Source organism: Cricetulus griseus, unplaced genomic scaffold (genome assembly GCF_003668045.3).
Source record: "Cricetulus griseus strain 17A/GY unplaced genomic scaffold, alternate assembly CriGri-PICRH-1.0 unplaced_scaffold_146, whole genome shotgun sequence".
NCBI classification, from domain to species: Eukaryota; Metazoa; Chordata; class Mammalia; order Rodentia; family Cricetidae; genus Cricetulus; species Cricetulus griseus.
This window is the reverse complement of record NW_023276860.1, coordinates 33,817-54,720: the sequence shown is the minus strand read 5'-3', so window position 1 is coordinate 54,720 and position 20,904 is coordinate 33,817. Positions and strand designations below refer to the sequence as shown.

The 20,904-nt window shown below is 44.5% G+C and overlaps 1 protein-coding gene across 1 annotated transcript; it reads left to right on the top strand.

The window, feature by feature from the left end:
• Positions 1 to 17,237: 17,237 nt before the first annotated feature.
• On the top strand, positions 17,238 to 17,970 carry LOC100771078 (GTPase KRas-like). Its single transcript, XM_035453727.1, has 2 exons — positions 17,238 to 17,726; positions 17,851 to 17,970. Exons 1-2 carry the CDS (start codon positions 17,254 to 17,256, stop codon positions 17,942 to 17,944), a joined length of 567 nt encoding a protein of 188 aa, XP_035309618.1. The 5' UTR covers positions 17,238 to 17,253; the 3' UTR covers positions 17,945 to 17,970.
• The last annotated feature ends 2,934 nt before the right edge of the window (positions 17,971 to 20,904 follow it).

Genomic DNA, 20,904 nt, shown 5'->3' with positions numbered 1-20,904 from the left:
GGTAAGCCTTTAATCCTAGCACTTGTGAGGCAGAAGCCTGTGGATCTGACTCCAAATGAGAGAAACCCTGTCTTGAAAAAAACAAAACAAAACAAAAACACACTGAGGTGTTTTGGTCACACAGAGCATGTTCAAAAAACAATGTCAAAGGTAGTTTGCAACATTGTTCAAGGAGTTCAAAAAACAATGTCAAAGGTGGTTTGCAACATAGCTCAAGGAATTTCTGAGTTCCTGTTAGGGCCTTGATTTGTTTCCCTCTGCCTTTAATCCCAGCACTCTGGAGACAGAGGCAGGCAAATCTCTGTGAGTTCTAGACTAGCATGGTTCAGGAGAGCTAGTTCCAAGACAGCCTCAAATTCAAAGAGAAGCCCTGTCTCAAACACAGGCCCCCCACAAAAACCCTGAAACATGTGCCGTAAACTGCAGTTCTTACAACCAAGGCGAAACTTGAACCTACTGAAAATGTCTCAAAAGCTCCCAGAGATAAATCTGTTTTCAAAATGTAACCGCTGTAGCTTAGGTCTCACCACTACTGGGCTCCGTTTTAGGTCCATGGAACATACATGAACAATGTTCCCATCACACCTAACTTGCCCAGTGTTTTTAGCGGAGTACAGCACTCCTCACGCTCCCAAGCCTGACCTCAGCGCCTGTGCACAAGACTTTCCAATGGGCTCAACAGGGAGGCTTGAATCACACAGGGAGGCCCAAAGTGGAAGCACTTTCCAGTTCTGACTCAGAGAGGGCAACCACATTGATGACCGCTTTGTGGGGTGTCCCCTCAAGCAAGGGGGAACCTCGACCCGGCCCTGTCCTTTCCAATACCGCTTCAGTCCCTGGCTACTGTGCAAGCAATGTACAAAACCTTCCTCCCCGCTCAACATTTTCCCCTCCATGCCCGTGGAGTCCCAGCTCACAGCACACCGAAGTTAACACAGACACACGCTACCAAAGGACCCATTGTAGCCCAAGTCCAAAGAGTGCCCCACAGTATTTGAAATGTAGATGAGTCACTAAGAACTAGGGAAACCGCACTTTTGTGAACCGGTAGTGCTCCAAACCTGGCAGCACTATATTCCATAACACAAAGTACCCCATAGTTTGAGTATCACAGGCTGACATGGTCCAGAGAGACGCACAAGCCAAAAAAAATATTTACCCGCCAGAAAACTAAAAACATTGGAACAGTTCACTCTAATGTGCCAAAAAACCTAAAAGATATGTAAATTCAGCGAGGTTAATATCGGGTCCCCAAATTGACCCAAGTCCATTGATAATTTGGCTTCTCCAATACATGCAATACAATTGCCTGGGACCTTCTGAAACTTCCGGAAACGTCATTCATAACCCCTACAAACACTCCTAAAATTCCTACATTGCTAAAACTATGTACAATCTGCCTGCAGAACTTGCCTACTGTGAGGTGGGTCTACACTCAGCTGACTTGGGGCCAAGAGGCCGAATCCTCGGCTATGTCCATTTAAAATTCTAGTTTTTAAAAGTTCCAAAGCAAGCTAGTCAGTGCTGGCTCAAGCCCATGATCCTACTTAGGCCGGCAGTCGTGTGCATTCGAGGCCGGCATAGTCTACAGAGCGCGTTCAGGACATGCTCCAAACTACACAGATTACGAAAAGTTCTGTAAGTAGGCCCTTTGTGGTTTTGAGGAAGGCAGAAGTGTGTTACTTAGCCTGTCCCAGGTCGTAAGCTGGCTAAATTAAACCTATCTCATCCAACATCCATATCAAGCCTACAGCTGCCTCTCAAAGCTAAGGTCCTCGGTTTCAAATATCAGAACAGACAAAAAAAAAACTTACCTTTCTGACAGAGAGAAAGCCGAACTGAAAGGTGGAGCAGAATATCCTGACAAGCACCAACAATATCCCAAAGAAGTCTCTGGGAGAGGGAGAGGCTCTAGTGTTTACATAGTCTGAGGGCTCATTGGCCCCCTGGAGGGGAGGCTCTGGAATCCCTCTCCCCAACTGGGGCCATCCTTACCCAATCCACCCTCTGTCCTGGGTTCTGATGCCTCCTGGGGCTGAATGACCTTCAGCATCCATGCCCTGCTCCCCCACCATCCCATGCTTGCCCCCACCCCCAGAGGAGGAAGTGGATTTGTTTGTATGTATCTATTTTTTTAATGTTTAGGGTATGAGTAGGGTGTTTCCATTTTTGTAGCAATTATTGAGGCTGAGGCCAGCTCCAGATTCATTCTTAAAAATATTAATGAAAGGAGTAACGGAAGTAAACTCTGCCTGGGAGGCTCAGTATTTTGTTTTGTTTTCTTACTTTCTGACTGAGTTGAAGTCCTATCTCTGCCTCCTTTGTCTTTCTTCCTCTTGTGTGTACGGGTAGACCTTATTTGCCAAACTGCATGGGAGGTCAAACAATAACTAACTGAGTTGGTTTTCTCTACCTTTACATGGTTTTATGGATTGAAATCAGGTTTCCAGGCATACAGGGCCAAAGCTACTGAGCCATGTTGCACACTTAGGTTTTAGGGTTTCTTCGGACAAAGTCTCAGTTACTCCAAGATGGCCCTAAACTCACTAAATTGCCAAGGATGTCCTTGGATTCTTTATTTGCTCTTGCTGTCTCCCAAGATCTGTAATAGTGAGCACATAAGACCATGCCCAGTTCAGTCATCAATTCCAGGCATATTTCTATGTATTTTTGATGTATTTTTATTGAAGAAGTAAACCTTGTTTGCAAGTAGCTAGGTCTTCCATTTGGAGAAACAGATAAAGATATAGATTTGGCCTATGGAGTGGCAACACCTTTACTCCCAGACCATCAATGGCAGAGGCAGGTAGATGTCTGGAGTTTGGGACCAGGAATACACAGAGAGCCCTTATCTCAATAAAAACAGCAACAAGGATATAGGTTTTAGTGTCTAGAATACTGGATTTCTTTTTATATTTTTCTCCATTTATTTATTTGGAGACTGGGTCTTTCTAGGCTAGGCTAGCTTTGGATTCTCTGTGTAGCTGCGGATAACCTTGAATCCTTCTCCTGTCAATTCTTTCCCATTCTGCCCTTGTCCTTGTCTATTCTACGCTGAATGCAAACAAGCATCCCATCAACATAGCTTCAACCTTAGAATTTAGTTTATTTTGTGTCTGAGGGTGTGTGTGTATGTATGTGTATGAGAGAGAGAGAGAGAGAGAGAGAGAGAGAGAGAGAGAGAGAGTGTGAGAGAGAGAGAGAGAGAATCCTACTATTGCTGACTAGCCTGGGACTCACTATGTAGAAAAGACTGGTCTCTGCCTTAAGAATAAAGACTTGTCCCACCACTCTATTCTGCAGTGATCTTTTTTAAAATTACATTTATGAGTGTGGTGGTGCTCAACTTTAATCCCAGCAGTCTGGAGCTAGAATAAGGCACATATCTGGATATCCAGGCCAGCTGGTCTAAAAAGCTGGTTCCAGGACAACTACAGGTCTTACAAACAGAAACATTGTCTGTAAAAAAAAAACAAAACAAAAAACCCCCACATAATCAGAGACAGAATAGACTCCTCAATTACCCCAAAAGCAACCTCCCCACATATACAAACATGTAATGAACTTTGAGGGTGTTTTAGAGGCTTCTAGAAAAAAAAGGCATTTATTATTTTGTGTATATACAAGGATCAGCCTGCAGGCATGGCTTGATTTGCAAATCTTCTTTCCTCTTTGTGTATTTCTATTTGGGACTGGGGTGTCCACAGAATACAGAAGATGACATCAGATGACCGGGACCATCACTTACAGGATGTTGTGAACTACTAAGTGGGTGCTGGAAACCAAACATGGCTCCCTGAGAAGAGCAGTCTTAACAACTGAGCCATCTCTGCAGCTCCTGCTTTGGGGATCTGGGTTTCTGGGGTCTCTTACTATACTGTCTCCCCACTCAGGCTCACCCTGCTTAGAGGCAGAATCCCTGCAGTGCTACTCTGTCCCTGTCTACTCCCCCACCCCATCTCCCCACACAAGGTTTCTGTGTGTAGACCTGGCTGTCCTGGAACTCACTGTGTAGCCCAGGCTGACCTTGAACTCAGAAGTCAGCCTCCCTCTGCTGGGATTACAGATGTGCGTCACCATGTCTACTGCTGCAAACACAAGCCTTACCAAGCTGCAGGCATTGGACTCACCATTTAGAGACATGTTCTCTGGGGACAGTGAAGCCTTGAGGGCCGGAACCTCCCTAACTCTGTTCTTCCAGGCCAAATGTGACTCCAGACTAAAACTGAGGAGCAGTTTAACCACATAAGGAAATCACTGATCATTGTCTTCAAACCAGGAAGGGAATCCAGTCTATAATAACTTACAATATTGACTGGGATTTGGTGGCACAATCCTTTAATGCCAGCACTCTCAGGAGGCAGAGGCAGGTGGATCTCTGTGAGTTCAAGGCCAGCCTGGTTTACAGAGCAAGGTGCATGACAGGCTCCAAGACAAAACAGAGAAACCTGTCTCGACAAACGTACACACACACACACACACACACACACACAAAACCCTTGCATTATTATAACTTGTATTGTTTGTTGCCCCCAAGTCCTATCCCACACCCCAAATGGTTACTTTTTTCCGTGTAGGGCTGACTGCCTTGGTACTCAGCTTTGTAGACTAGGGTAGCTTGGAACTCAAGAGAACTATCTGCCTCTGGCCACCAAGTGAAGCTAATTAGGGTTACCTGTTTGAACATATCATGGATACTATTTGCTGAGGGCTACACCACTCACTAAGGAAGGTGTCCAGCAACCACTGGATGGGCTCATGACACTTTCCTATAAACCCTGTCACCTGTAAAATCCTCACCTCAACTCCCTGAAAAGACCACCTCACCCACCTCAGCTTGTCCCCTGCAGGCTGGACAGCTGTGGCCTCACAGCCAAAGCACATGGGGGCCTATTGCCCATCCTGCAAACCAACCAGACTCTGACTGAGCTTTATGTGGCCAACAACGCTCTGGGGGACACAGGTGTCAGTATACTGTACAGGAGGCTGAGACAACCAGGCTGCAATCTTGGAGTCCTGTGGTGAGAGATAGACCCAGATTTCTTGGGGAGAATAGGGAATTCAGGAATGCTGGCCTCAGATTTGGGGGTAAGAATTGTAAATGATTGAGGTTCATTAAACACTGGATAAATGATGCTGGAGAGATAGATCAACAGTTAAAAGTACTTGGTGATCTTACAGGGAACCTGAGTTCAGTTCCCAGCACCCCTGTCAGGTGGCCACATTCACCTGTAATTCTAGCTCCCGGGGATCCAACTCCCTTTTCTAATATTCTTGGTCATGCCCCCACAACACACCCACATGGACATGCACAGATGACAAAAATAAAAATTAATAAACTGGCCAGGATTGGTGTCCCACGCCTTTAATCCCAGCATGTGGGAGGCAGAGGCAAGAGGATCTCTGTGAGTTTGAAGCCAGCCTGGACAACAGAGTGAATGTTAAGATTGGCTCTAAAGCTATACAGAGAAACCCTGTCTCAAAAAACCAAAATAAATAAAATAACTGAATAAATAAAAGGTGCAAGTATGATACTGTCTTGAAACATGAAATAAATAAATAAATAATAAGATTGAGAGGAAGGAGCCCAGAGAGTTTGGGACCATGTTTGATCCCAGTACATGAAAAGCAGATGCATGTAGATCTCTAATAATTCTGTAAGAGCAAGGTAAACTAGAGAGGGTGGAGTTAACTCCATCCTCAGAAAAAGCCTGAGAATTTTCCTGTGTAGCACAAGACTGATTCAGCTACATGGTTTCTCTGTGGCTTTGGAGGCTGTCCTGGAACTAGCTCTTGTAGACCAGGCTGGTTTCGAACTCTCAGCAAAGTTCCTTTGCCTCCCGAATGCTAGGATTAAAGGTGTGCACCACCACTGCCAAGCCCACGTCACTTACTCTTACCCAATCCTGAAAAAAAATATATAAAAAATCTAGTTCTCTAGACTCTAAAACCTATATCCTTGTTGCTGTTTTATTGAGATATGGGCCATCTGTGTAGTCCTGGCCCCAAACTCAAGACATCTACCTGACTCTGCCTCTGCCTCTGCCTCCCAAAGGCTGGGAGCAAAGATCTTGCCACTACATAGGCCAAATAAATATCTTTATCTGCTTCTCCAAATGGAAGACCTAGCTACTTGCTGACAAGGTTCACTTCTTCAATAAAAAAATACATGAAAAATACGTAGAAATGTCCCTGGAATTGATGATCTTATGTGCCCATTATTCCAGCCCTTGGGAGATGGCAAGAGGAAATAAGGAATCCAAGGACATCTTTGGCAGTTTACTGAGTTTAGGACCAACTTGAGTACCTGAGACTTTGTCTGAAGAAACCCTAAAACCCAAGCATGTAACGTGACTCAGTAGCTTTGTCCCTGTATTCCTGGACACCTGATTTCAATCCATAAAACCATGTAAAGGTAGAGAAAACCAACTCAGCTAGCTATTGTTTGACCCCCAATCCAGTTTGGCAAAGCAGGTCTAACCATATACACATGAGGAAGAAAGACAAAGGAGGTGGAGCATGGACTTCAACTCAATCAAAACATGAGAAAACAAACCAAAACACTGACCCTCCCAGGTAGAGATTACTTCCTTTACTCCTTTCATGAATATTTTTAATAATGAATCTGGAGCCGGGCAGTGGTGGCACATGCCTTTAATCCCAGCACTCGGGAGGCAGAGGCAGGTCGATCTCTGTGAGTTCGAGACCTTCATGATCTACAAGAGCTAGTTCCAGGACAGCCTCCAAAGCCACAGAGTAACACTGTCATGAACAAAAAGAATGAATATGGAGCCAGACAGTGGTGGCAAATTCCTTTTCACCCCAGCACCCAGGAGGCAGACAAGGACGGATCTCAGATAGGTTCAGGCTAGGATAGGCTCCAATACTATCCAGAATCTCTTTAAGGACCCCCAAAACAAAAACCAAATGCTGAATCTCACTATGTACCCTCCACAGTCAGGAATTCATGATTGTGACCCCCCGGGCTTGAACTAACAGCGATCCTTTCCACACCCCCAGACTCAGCCTCAATAATTGCTACAAAAAAGAAACCACCCTACCCAGAGCCTATCCATTTAAAAACATAGATACAAACAAACAAATCCACTTCCTCCTCTGGGGATGGGGGCAGACCCGGGACGGTTGGGGAGCAGGGCATGGATGCTGAAGGTCATTCAGCCCCAGGGGCCATCAGAACCCAGGATACAGGGTGGATTGGGTAAGGATGGTCCCAGATTGGGACCAGAGGGATTCCAGAGCCTGCCCTCCAGGGGGCCAATGAGCCCTCAGACTATGTAAATACTAGAGCCTCTCTGCTCCCAGAGACTTCTATTGGATATTGTTGGTGCTTGTGAGGATATTCTGCTCCACCTTTCGAGTTCGGCTTTCTCTCTGTAAGAAAGGTAATTTTTCTGTTCTGAGATTTGAAACCGAGGACCTTAGCTTTGAGAGGCAGGTATAGGCTTGATATGGATGTTGGATGAGATAGGTTTATTTTAGATGATACGTTTATTTTAGCCAGCTTACGACCTGGGTCAGGCTGAGTAACACACTTCTGCCGTCCTCATGACCACCAATGCCTACTTTCAGAACTTTTGGTATTCTATGTAGTTTGGAGCATATCCTGGAACGCGCTCTGTAGACTATGCCAGCCTCGAACGCACAGGTCAGCCTGCCTAATAGGATTAAGTGCTTGAGCCAGCACTGACCTGCTTGCTTTAGAACTTTTTAAAAACTAGAATTTTAAATGAACATCGCCAAGGATTTGGCTTCCTGGCCCCAAGTCAGCTGAGTGTAGTCCCTCCTCACAGGAGGCAAGACCTGCAGGCAGATTGTATATAATTTTAGCGATGTAGAAATTTTGTGTGTGTTTGTGGGGGTTATGAATGACCCTTCTAGGAGTTTCAGCGGGTCTCAGGCAATTGAATTGGATTTGTTGGAGAAGCCAAATTACCAATGGACTTGGGTCAATTTTGGGACCCGATATTAACCTCGCTGAATTTACATATCTTTTAGGTTTTTGTCGCATTAGAGTGAACTGTTGCAATGTTTTTAGTTTTCTGGCGGGTAAATATTTTTTTTTTGGAATCTGCAACTCTCTGGAAAATGTCAGCCTGTGGTACTCAAACTATGGGGTACTTTTTGTTCTGGAATAAAGTGCCGCCAGGTTTTGAGCACTACCGGTTGACAAAAGTGCAGTTTCCCCAGTTCTTAGTGACTCATCTAGTTTTCGAATAGTGTGTGGAACTCTTTGGACTTGGGGTACAATGGGTCCTTTGGTAGTGTGTGTCTGGATTAACTGCGGTGTCCTGGGATCTGTGACTCCACAGGCATGGAGGGGAGAATGTTGAGCTGGGAGGAAGGTTTTGTACATTGCTTGCACAGTAGCCAGGGACTGAAGCGGTATTGGAAAGGACGGGCGGGGGCGTCGAGGTTCCCCCAGGCTTGAGGGGACACCCCACAAAGCGGTCATCAATGTGGTTGCCCTCTCTGAGTCAGAACTGGAAAGTGCTTCCACTTTGTTCCTCCCTGTGTGATTCAAGCATCCCTGTTGAGCCCATTGGAAATTCTTGTGCACAGGCGCTGAGCTCAGGCTTGGCAGTGTGAGGAGTGCTGCACTCCTTTAAAAACGCTGGGCAAGTTAGGTGTGATGGGACCATTGTTCTTGTATGTTCCGTGAACCTAAAACGGAGGCCAGTAGTGGTGAGACCTAAGCTACAACGGCTACATTTTGAAAGCAGATTTTTCTCTGGGAGCTTTTGAGACATTTTCAGTAGGTTCAAGTTTCGCCTTGGTTGTAAGAACTGCAGCTTATGGCACCTGTTTCAGGGTTTTTGTGGGGGGGCGGGGTTTGAGACAGGGCTCTCTCTGACTTTTGAGGCTGTCTTGGAACTAGCTCTCCTGAACAACTCTGGTCTCGAACTCACAGAGATCTGCCTGCCACTGTCTCCAGAGTGCTGGGATTAAAGGCAGAGGGAAACAAATCAAGGCCCTAACAGGAACTCAGAAATTCCTTGAGCTGTGTTGCAAACCACCTTTAACATTGTTTTTTGAACTCCTTGAACTATGTTGCAAACAACCTTTGACATTGTTTTTTGAACACACTCTGTGTGACCAAAACACCTCAGTGTTTTTTTGTTTTGTTTTTTTCAAGACAGGGTTTCTCTCATTTGGAGTCAGATCCCCAGGCTTCTGCCTCACAAGTACTAGGATTAAAGGCTTGCCACACCATTGTGCACTCTATGAGGCCCTTTTTGAGATAGGCTGTTGATGCTGGAATTCCTGCCTACCAGAAGCACAGATCTTGCTTCTTCTAGGATTAGGGCACATGCCACTTCCAAGTGTTTTTTGTTGTTGTTGTTGTTGTTGTTGTGGGGGAGGAAGGTGTTAGAATCCTAGTAAACTGTCCAGGTTGTCCTGACTGCCTCTTGGGTGCTTACTGTAACAGCCACAATACTGGGCACATTTTACATTTTTGCATGCTCACCATTGGGCCTGTGCTTACTCCCTTGTTTCAGGTCACCGCAATCATGTTGGTTTCTGTGATTTATGTCTGGACTTCATGCTTGCTGGCAGGTTCCTTAACATGTTTCTGCCCCTTTACCATTAGTGAGCATACTCTTTCCTGGAGCTGGCATGAATATATATATATGCTCCCATAGGTCCTGGAGTTCAAACCTAGCTTCTTTCAAGTCTGTTGCCCTTCGCCAATTGCTTCATTTTCCTGGGCCTCACTGTAGCTCTGTCTGCTCTTGAATGACCTGACTTTGGTTCATAAAGGCACAAGCCACCATGCACAGCCGATGTAAACATTTGTTCAGCCCAGATGTTAACAATTGCCATGCAATTTATGTAGCTCCTTAGGAGAGAATATGGTCCTGGGTTTCATGCATGCTAGCTAGGCAGCCAGTCTTCCAGCTGGTCCACATGTCCTGCCCTCTCCATGTGCTGAGGCCTCATCTGTGTGGATAGCAGAAACAAACAGTCCTGGATATTTCTATGTATACTGCCTTGGGAACCTTGGTTTACAGCCCAAGTGCACTTAGTATTTTTTGTGCTTCTGTTTGTTCTAGTGTACAGTCTCCCAGTGTGATTACAATGCTGAGTTGTGAAGTAGGAAAACAAACAACTTCATTTTTTTTTGGGGGGGGGTTTCCAGACAGGGTTTCTCTGTGGCTTTGGAGGCTGTCCTGGAACTAGCTCTTGTAGACCAGGTTGGTCTCTAACTCACAGAGATATGCCTGCCTCTGTCTCCAGAGTGCTGGAATTAAAGGCATGCACCACCAACCCCCAGCTAAACAGACAAATTTCTAAGGAATTGGCTGGGCAGGGAAATATTGCCCCCTCCTTTACATATGTGCAAGGATTCTAGGTTACTGCTTGAATTGCCTCTGGAAACTGTGCAAATATTTGTGGGTCTAGAGAAGCAGAGGCAAGCAGAACTAAGAGGAGGAGGACAGCCTTGTCTACAGAGCAAGTCGCAGGTCATCCAAGGCTACAGAAACACCTTGTCTCTAACATAATATACCCAACTCCTACAAATAAGTGTCCTCTGCCCTTATTTTAATCTGCAGTTTCACATTTTGGCCAGTAGATGGAAGTCTTGTTACAGTGACTGACTGAAATGGGCAGTATTCAGATTTTTGTGGATTTCCAGGGCAGCCTTGACTGTTATACAGAGAAAAGCAAAAGTCACACACAAAGTAATGTCTCTCAAGTGCTGGATCACAGCTGTCCGAGGGAACAAAAGTCCTGGTGGCCTCCATTCTGATGCTGCATTCATGCTCAGCACCCAATATCCAAGTACGGTTTTGTGAGTCAAAGTGCTGCCAGGCTACTCTGTGTCATTTTGTTCAGGTCTATTCCAAACAGCCTGTGGACAAACATGGGACTATCACTATGGACTACAAAGACAGCATCATGGTACCCTGCCTTTTAGCCTGTCTTCCTTCCTTCCTACCTTCCTTCCTTCCTTCCTTTCTTCTTTCCTTGCTCCCTTCCTTTCTTTGTCAAGATTTATTTATTACTTATACAGTGTTCTGTCTACCTGTCAGAAGAGGGTACCAGATTGAATTGTAGTTGGTTGTGAGCCACCATGTGGTTTCTGGGAATTGAACTCTGGACCCCTGGAATAGCAGTCAGTGCTCTTAACCTCTGAGCCATGTCTCCAGCCACACAGCCTGTTTGTCAAATATTGTTTTCATTAGTTCTGCATGCAGTACTTCCTGCTCTTGCGCAGGGCCAGAGTTTAGTTCCACATACAACCATTTTTAACTCAGGTCGAAGGGATCAGCTGTCCTTTTCTGGCCAATATCAGCTCAATGCATGTGGACACATACATACATACATACATACATACATATGTACACACACACACACACACACAGAGAGAGAGAGAGAGAGAGAGAGAGAGAGAGAGAGAGAGAGAGAAAGAATTAACCATTAATATTTCTATTGTTTGTTTGTTTGGATTGTTTCCAACAGGGTTTGTATGTGTAACCTTGGATATCCTGGAACTCAATCTGTAGACCAGGCTTGTATTGAACTCCCGAGATCTGTCTGCCTCTGCTTCTCAAGTGCTGGGATTACAGGGTTGCAGCACCAATTTCCAGTCTGCTGCCAGTGTCCTTAACTACTGAGCCATCACTCTAGCCACAACAGTACAAATCTCAAGGGCAAGGGCAATGGAGATAACCAAGGAGAAAGGCTTTTTTGGCCATGTTTTGTACGAGGAGAGCATTGATCTCAAGGTGGCCTCAGACTTGTAGAAATACTGTCTGTCAGAGGCGAGAGATTGCTCTGCTTCATCTTAACTCAAGGTCAGAGAGTTCAAAACTGTCCTTGGTCTTCCAAGGTTAAAGTCATAAGGTCTAAGGCATGGCTACTATAGGATGTTTGATCTTAGTCTTGAATGTCTTACCTAGATAACTACAGATTTGATCTGAGGTGTGGTTACTCTTGATCCTCAAGGCCCATAAGGAGAAGTTGAGTCTCAGGTGTGGTTATCAAATATTTGGTTGATTAAAGTAGAAAGGATGTTTTTTCCTTAATACAAGATAAAGAAGTCTTTTGCCTTGTTCCCTTTTTGGTTGAGGTACTTAAGAATGTTGAAGAATAAACATGGGGAGTCCAGTATTCATACACTGGATTGCCCTCTTGACTCTATCCTGTATGTCTTTTCTTAAGGGTCTTTACCTGCCATTTCTCTATTCCCACCTCAGGTATGAATCTCGAAAGTTGGCTGGATCCCACTGAAGCCTAACATGGATTGATTATCACAACTGTGCAATTCAGAAACACAGGTAAATGCAAAAACTTAAACATTAAATGCAGTGTTGGAACTTACAGCTCTGGGGATGCTAGGAAAGCAGACACTCTACTGCCAAACCATCCTCCTAGCTCACATTTTCAGGTAGGGCCTCACTAACTTTCCCAGGCTGGCCTTGAACCTGGGATTCTCTTACTTCAGCCTCCTGTGAAGCTGGAATCCAGCTAGGGGTTTTGTTTGTGTGTGTGCCTTTGCTCTTAATACTGTTTGTCATGGTGTTCTTTGGAGGCCCGATATCAACCTGTAGATGTTTTCCTTTCCACCCATGAGGGTCCTGATTGTGAAGCCTGTCATCAAGCTTGGCAGTAGATGCTTTAACCAGTTAAGCCAGCTCTCCAGCCCTTTTGTTTTGTTTTAGAATGAGTATTTTGCACACATGCATGACCTAACCTCATATTTCAGTGCCAATGGAGACCACCAGGGGTGATTCAATCTCCTGGAACTGGAGTTGGATCCTATTGACAGGTTGTGAGCCACAGAGTGGGATCTGGAAACTGGGACCTCTGCAAGAGCAACAATTGCCCTAATCACAGAGCCACCTCTCCAGCCTTCTTATTCCCAATGTTCAGTTTGCTTGTTGGAGACAGCGTCTCTCTGATGTCTTGGCTGGTGTGGAATTGCTATGCCAAGTTCATGAGAATTCAAAAAGAGACTACCAAGGAGCTGCCTCACTGATGAAAATTCATGCCTCAGTTGTGATGGGTTTTTAAAGGAAAAAAGGCAAGAAGGGTGGTATGTGCCTTGGCTGTTAAAGAAGGGCCAGGTGGTGGTGGCAGCAGCCTTGGCTGGTGTGGAATTCTTAGAGATCTACCTGCCTCTGCCTTCCTTGTGCTGTGATCAAACATGTTCCCAACCACTCTGGGATCCTTACTCCCAATCTTGAGTGTATTTAGATATTAATAAATAAAAAAAACATAGGAAACTCCTATTTGTAGTCTCATTTACAGATACGGATAGAATGAGGTGGAAAGTATGTCCTGTTGGTAAATAACAGACTCAGAACTCCCAGGTGCCAGCTGAGACTGGTTTAATTTAAAAGAACAAGAGAAGGCTCGGGTGTTGGAGCACTGTCTGCTCTTCCAGAGGTCCTGAGTTCAATTCCCAACCACCACAGAGTGCCTCACAACCATCTATAAAAAGATTTGGTGCCCTTGTCTGGTGTGCATACATACAAGCAGGTAGAATACTGTGTACATAATAAACAAATATTTATAAAAATAAAGCAAAAGCCAAGCAGTGGTGTCCCACACCTTTTTAACCCCAGCAGTCAGGAGACAGAGGCAGGAAGATTGCTGTGAGTTGAAGACCCACCTGGTCTACAAGAGCTACTAGCTGGACAGTCTCTAAAGCCACAGAGAAACACTTCCTTGAGAAAAAAAGAAAAAGAACAGGAAGTAAATTCAAACTGTCCATGCTTGCAATGCCGGCATTCATGAAGCTGGGGCAGGAGGATGGAGAGTTTGAAATACCTGAGGAGTCTAATCCCCAGCTAACATCCTGCAGAAGTAATGTTCTCAAATATTACAAGCAATTCTATGAGTGAAATAGTTCACTGTTGCCCTCCTCCTAAGGAAAACACTCTCCACAGCTCCTGAAGTCTGCAGGCCGGGTGCCTCAGGCCTTCCCCCAGCAGAAACAGGCCCCTGTCTCCCAAGTCGTTGAAGCTCAGATCCAGTTCTTGGGGACAGGTGTTGACTTGGAATACATGGGCAATCCCTGCGCATGTGTCTGAGCCAAGCTGGCAAATTCCCAACCTAGAGGAACGGACAGCCAAGGTGAGTTTGTCCCGTGCCTTTTGGTTAGGTCCCCGGGGCTGGGCTTAAATGCCAAATTGGTATGCTGGGTGCAGGGGTATAGCCTTGCCCACCTTTGAGAGAGACAAGGGGAGAAGGCAGAGAAGAAGACAGGACAGAAGGAAAGGGCCACACAGCTAACAATTGGCTGTAACTCCAGTCCTAGTCAATCTAAACTTATCTTCTTGACTCTGTGAGTACCAGGCAGGAGCTTGGTCAAAAGCATACATGCAGGCCGGGCAGTGGTGGCACACACCTTTAATCCCAGCACTCAGGAGGCAGAGGCAGAGGCAGAAGCAGAGGCAGGCAGATCTACAAGAGTTAGAACCAGGAACCTTTCAAGAAAAACAAAACAAAACAAAAAGAGCATACATGCAGGCAGAATGCCACATCTGTCAAATTTGTAATTTAAAAAAAATAAGAAGAAAGGGGTGGGGCTTTGGTAGTACACACATTTAAACCCAGTGCTCAGGAGGCAGAGGCAGGGGGATTGCTCTGAGTTCAAGGCCAGCCTGGTCTACAGAGCAAGTTCGAGTTCATCCAGGGCTGTTACACAGAGAAACCTTGATAGTTATTTGTTGCAGAAGCCCGTTGTGGGTAGTATATCCCTGGGCCAGGAGGGCTGGACTGTATAAAGCAGCTAGCAGAGTAAGCCACAGGGAACCAACCAGTAAGCAGCAAATTTCTTTGGTTTCTTTACTGTTTCAGGCTTCTGCCTTGGTTTCCCTCAGTGAGGAGCTATATAACTTGTAGGATAACAAAAACTCTTGATTCCTGAAGTCACTGTTGTTTATCACAGTAACAGAAAGCCAAGTAGAACAGAGGGTACACTTTGGTCAGTGTTTGTTCTGAGACCTGAAAGTTTAACCAATCTACCACCCCCCCCGAAATTATATATATATAACAGCCAGTGCTCTTAACCTCTGAGCCATTTCTCCAGTCCTTTTACATGGAATAACTATGGACAACCATCTGCAACTCCAGCTCCAAGGGACCCAGCACCCTCACACAAACATACATTCAGGCAAAACACCAAAGCTCACGAAATAAAAAGTACATAACATTTTAACTGAGCGGTGGTGGCACATGCCTTTAAACCCAGCATTTGGGAAGCAGAGGCAGGCAGAACTCCTTGAATTCGAGTCTAGCCTGGTGGTCTACAGAGGTATATCCAGGACAGCTAAGGCTACACAGAGAAATCCTGTTGGGGACCTCTTTAGGGTCTACTGTTCTTCTTGTAACTAAGAGTGACCCACTCAGGGTCCACTGTCTATCTTGTGACTAGGTGTTTACTTCCTAGTTCCCTGCTTCTGCATAGGCCTTTATGCAAGAATGCAAATTATCTGCCCATTGAGGGGGCGATTGGCGGCCTGGACCTTGATCTGAGTAAATTTACACTGGGGCTGCTATTTGTATATAAGCCTACTCCCCTTTGAAATAAACACCCTTCTCTTTGCAAGAGTGACTGTCTAGGTTGTCTTTATGTAATCGTCAAATTCCCTTGCCCGAATCCATGAGAAGGTGGTAGAGCTGCCTATTACGACAATTAGAGTTCTCACCAAGATTTGGGAAAGAAGGGGAGACACTGAAGGATCAACCGGGAAGACTTGCCAGCATTAAGGTAAGGAACAGGTGTATTGAAGATGGGTGCAGCTAGTCCTTACTCTCTTATGGGGAACCAATTGGTCCAATTGTCCAATAAGCAGGGCACCAGTATTAAGTACAAGACAGCAACAGACGTTTTAAAAACTGTACATGAGTTCAGCCCTTGGTTTTTAATCTTTAGTATTGGTGATGGGGAGCAGGTGAGGATAGACCTGCAAAGGGCATTACACAGAGATGGGCCGAATGCCATACCAACTGTTACTTTTTCTCTGTGCCCTCTTGTCAAAGAAGCACCTCTTAGTAATACTGTGGAATTGAAAAAGCAGGTTAAGGAAGCCCAGGCTGCCTTCCACAGAGGCTCAGAACCTATTAGGTCACTTCAAGCTTCTAATGACACTTCCTTTGGGCCCTCTCCCTCATATTCAGGGGATTAGACTAAGGAAAGGGAAGAAATGGAAAGGTATGTTAAATTATAACATAAGCTAAAAAAATGTTCCCTTGAGTCTCGTCCTCCTGCTCATAATTCTAGTGCTCTCTGTTTCCCTTTGGGCTTTCCTGAAAAGCAGAGTCGCCCAGTGATGTTCTCAATCATAGAGATAGTTGCTCCCCAAGGCCAGAATCTGTGAGAGCATTCCCCTCTTAATTATAAGGATATTAAACAGCTGAAAGAAGCAGTTATGGCTTACAGGCCTCATGTAACTTTTATTACTCTGACCATTTTTTAATTCTTTGTGGCTTTGAATTGCACGCCCAGTGATTGGCAACAATTATGTCCAGCTGTGCTGTCCAGGGGAGATTATTTGATTTGGAGAGGTGAATTTGAAGAGCTATGTAACCAAATGGTACAGGGCAAGATGGCTGCCGGTTACCCTGAAAAGAACTCAGAAATGCTTAGTGGTACGGGAGCCTATGCAGACCTAGGTCATCAAATTCTTTATGATCCAGCTGTATATGCACAGATCTCAGCAGCTGCTTTCAGGCTGCATATTTGGGGATACCGATAATGTCATGTCTATATTTAGAAAACTAGCTTTAAAAAATGCCAACAAGTATTGTAAAGAGGCTTTACCACCTCACAAGGCCAAAAGCCTCAATGATTACATTCGTATTTGTAGAGATATAGATGGACACCACATTATGGAACAAGTTATTGCTTCTGCTATGCACGGAAATAAGAAGGTCAGTGAGGGAGCCAGATCTAAGTCATGCTTGGTTGTGGCAAATGGGGTGCACCCTCAAAAGATTAGTCTTAGGCTGGACACCCTTCAAACTTTAAATTGTTTTCAGAGGTTTCTGCCTGATATTAATTGGATCAGACCTAGTTTAAAAATTACTACTGTTGCGATTCTGCAGGCAGCAGAATAGGAGGAGGAAGTAGACGGTGGCTCGGCCTTAGTCCGGCTCCCGTGCCATTTCGGACCCAGAGCAAGCGAGCAAGTGAGCAAGTGAGCAAGTGAGAGGGCACAGGCCTAAAGGCTGCAGCGGTTGCCTGAGGCGGTGCACGTCGCGGGGAGAGGCCTGCTGAAAATGAATGAATATAAACTTGTGGTTGTTGGAGCTGATGGCGTAGGCAAGAGTGCCTTGACGATACAGCTAATTCAGAATCACTTTGTGGATGTATATGATCCTACGATAGAGGACTCCTACAGGAAACAAGTAGTAATTGATGGAGAAACCTGTCTCTTGGACATTCTCGACACAGCAGGTCAAGAGGAGTACAGTGCAATGAGGGACCAGTACATGAGGACTGGGGAGGGCTTTCTTTGTGTATTTGCCATGAATAATACTAAATCATTTGAAGCTATTCACCATTATAGAGAACAAATTAAAAGAGCAAAAGACTCTGAAGATGTGCCTATGGTCCTAGTAGGGAATAAATGTGATTTGCCTTCTAGAACAGTAGACACCAATCAGGCTCAGGACTTAGCAGGAAGTTATGGGATTCCGTTTATTGAAACCTCAGCAAAGACAAGACAGAGAGTGGAGGATGCTTTTTATACATTGGTGAGAGAGATCCGACAGTACAGATTGAAAAAAATTAGCAAAGAAGAAAAGACTCCTGGCCGTGTGAAGATTAAAAAATGCACTGTAATGTAATCTGGGTGTTGATAATGCCTTCTATACATTAGTCCGAGAAATTCGAAATCATAAAGAAAAGATGAGCAAAGATGGTAAAAAGAAGAAAAAGAAGTCAAAGACAAAGTGTATAACTATGTAAATACAATTTGTACTCTTTTCTTAAGGCATACTCTATTAAAAGTGGTAATTTTTGTACATTACACTAAATTATTAGCATTTGTTTTAGCATTACCTAATCCTATTTTTTTCTGTTCGTGTAAACTTTCAGCTTTTATCTTAAATGCTTATTTTAAAATGACAGTGGAAACCTCTTTTCTCTAAGTGCCAGTATTCCCTGGCTTTTGGACTTCAACTAGCAATGCCTGTGGAAGAGACTAAAGACCTGAGACTGTCTTCCCGGGGTTTGGTGCGTGCTGTTGATTCCACGCTAATTCTCTTACCAGCTGTGAGCATTGTGTGACCTGGAGTAGTGAAGCTTTTGATCCATCTCTGCTCTGTTTCATCTAGTCACTGAGTGAATTAATTAGTAATTACAGCTGCATTGAGACCTAAGACTTTGGAATCACAGATTTATGGGCTTCCCTTGATTCACACTTAGCATGTCCTAGACTTTATCATCCTTCATAAGTGTAGTTAGACTGTTCAAAAAGGCTTTCTCTTTAATACATTACAAGGTGATTCAGATACCAACTCCCCTCGAGTCTCACTACTTGAGGAGGGAAGTGCATTCATTTGATTGAAAAGACCTTAGAAGGAGCAAATTTGGATTATATAGATTATGTTCAGCCTTTAAAATTATTAGTGTTTTGTTCTGCTCATTCTCCTACAGGAGTATTTTGGCAAGAGAGTCCTGTTCTTTGTCTTCATTCTCAGGCCTCCCCATGTAAATCAGTGGTATCCTATCCCCAAGCTATAATTGCACTCCTATTTAAAGAGCAAAAGATTGCTTTGCAGACTTTTGGTAAGGAGCCAGATCTGGTTGTTACATGTTTATCCCGTCAACAAATAGAGTGGCTACAAAATAATAGTTATGATTTGCGTATTTTTCTCTCTGCTATCCAGAGAGATTTTGATAATTATTACCCATACAATAATCTGGTTTCCCTTTTTAAGATGCATCCTTTGATTTTCCTAAAGATTACAGTCTCTCAGTGTATTTCTAAGGATTGAATGTTTTTCACAGATGGTTCTTCAAAAGGGAGAGTGGTATCTTATCCTATCATTAAGACAGCCATAAAATTGCTGCAGCTTCTGCCCAAATGGCCGAACTTTTAGCCTTGGCCATGGCTCTACAACTCTTCCTCAGGGAATCATTACGATCAATACTGATAGTCAATATCTAGCTCAAATTGTACAACCCTTGGAGATGCCTGCCTATGTTGCCAGTATCTCCAGAGTACAAGAGAGTTTGTTACAGATACAGGGTCCGCTATGGCAACGGAGTGCACCTGTATTTGATGACATCTTAGGGTCCATACCCATTTGCCAGGACCTCTCTGTGAAAGAAATTACATGGCCAACAGGTATACCCAAATCATTGCAGTTTCACAAACAGATCACTAGAGCACAATCCTTACATAAGTGCTTTCATATCAGCCCAGCATTCTTACGATTTCATAATGGGATAACCAAGGAACAAGTTGTTTAAATAGTTAAAAATTGACCTCTTTGTGTGGAATTTCTCCCAGTGCCTCACGTGGCAGTTAATTCCTGAGGACTGTTGCCCAATCACCTGTGGCAGATGGACGTAACGTATGTGCCATCATTTGGTAAATTGAAATTTGATTATGTTTTTGTAGATACTTTTTCTAGGCTAATATTTGCCTCTGGCCCTTCTGGTGAAAAGGTAAAAGATGTTAAAAGCCACTGTCTATAGGCTTTTGCTTACATGGGGGTCCCAAAAGAAATTAAGACTGATACTGGCCCTGCTTATGTCAGCAGAGGTTTCAGTCAATTTTGTCAAGGTTTTGAAATTACCTCCAAAACTGGTATTCCTTACAACCACCAAGGACAGGTTATTGTGGAACATGCCCACCACACTTTAAAAGCCTATTGAGTTAAAGTAAAGAATTTGGACCTTGAGGGTGACCTTGTATTCCCTAACTCTATCACTTACTTTCTATCTTAAATTTTTTCATTGTGGATGATTCTGGTAACTCCACAGCAGACCGTCATTGGCAGTCCACTGCACAGAAACACCTTTGGTTAATTGGAGAGACCTTCCCTCAGGCCTTTGGAAAGGGCCAGATCCAGTTTTGCTGTGGGCCGTAGGTTATGTTTGTGTTTTCACGAAGGATGGCGGGGCCCCAATTTGGGTTCCTGAGTGTTGTGTGCTCCTGGTTCCTGCTAATATGCTTCAGCCATCTAATGATTCATTGGATGTTGGGACCCAGCCCCCACAGGGTCTCTTAAGAGTTGTTTTCCAGTATAACAATAGGTACCACCTGTTTTACTAACCTTGCCCCACTAGGATCATGATGTGAACCCTTTGACCTGGGAATTTGGAAGTTTGTATACAAGGCTGCTTCACAATAAAAGTGAGGAACATTCTCTCGGAAACAGAACCAGGCATCTTGTGGTTCAACCAAATCTCCAGGCTTTTGCCTGATACTCGGACTTAGTGGTGGCCAAGAGCAGCCACAAATTGAGGTCCCACTGAGAATAGGAATGAAAGGAGACCCTGAGAGATCCCCCTGAGAATGCTGGCAAGCAAGTAAGGAGTTGTGAGGGTGGATTACAAAAGGTACTAGAAAATAGGTACCTCAACTACTAAGAGAGTTGGATTGGAATAGAGTTCACAGTCAATCACACAAGAAAGTTGAAAGAGACAAAGTACTGGTAAGATTTCATTTTAACATTGGATTAAGCAATAATGCTAAGAAAATTAGTAAAGAAATCCGAGAAATCTGCCTCCTCCATAAACCACCCACCAGCAGCCAGCTTACCCAGCAGCCTGAGCCCTTGTCCTTTCGAGCCCACTGTGGCTCCAGTTAGATGAAACTGATGTGGTGTGTACAGGCTGGCTGGAGAAATCACCTCCTGAGAAAAAGTTGGGGCACTATACTTGGAAGAAACGCTGGTTCATCCTGCGGAGCAGTG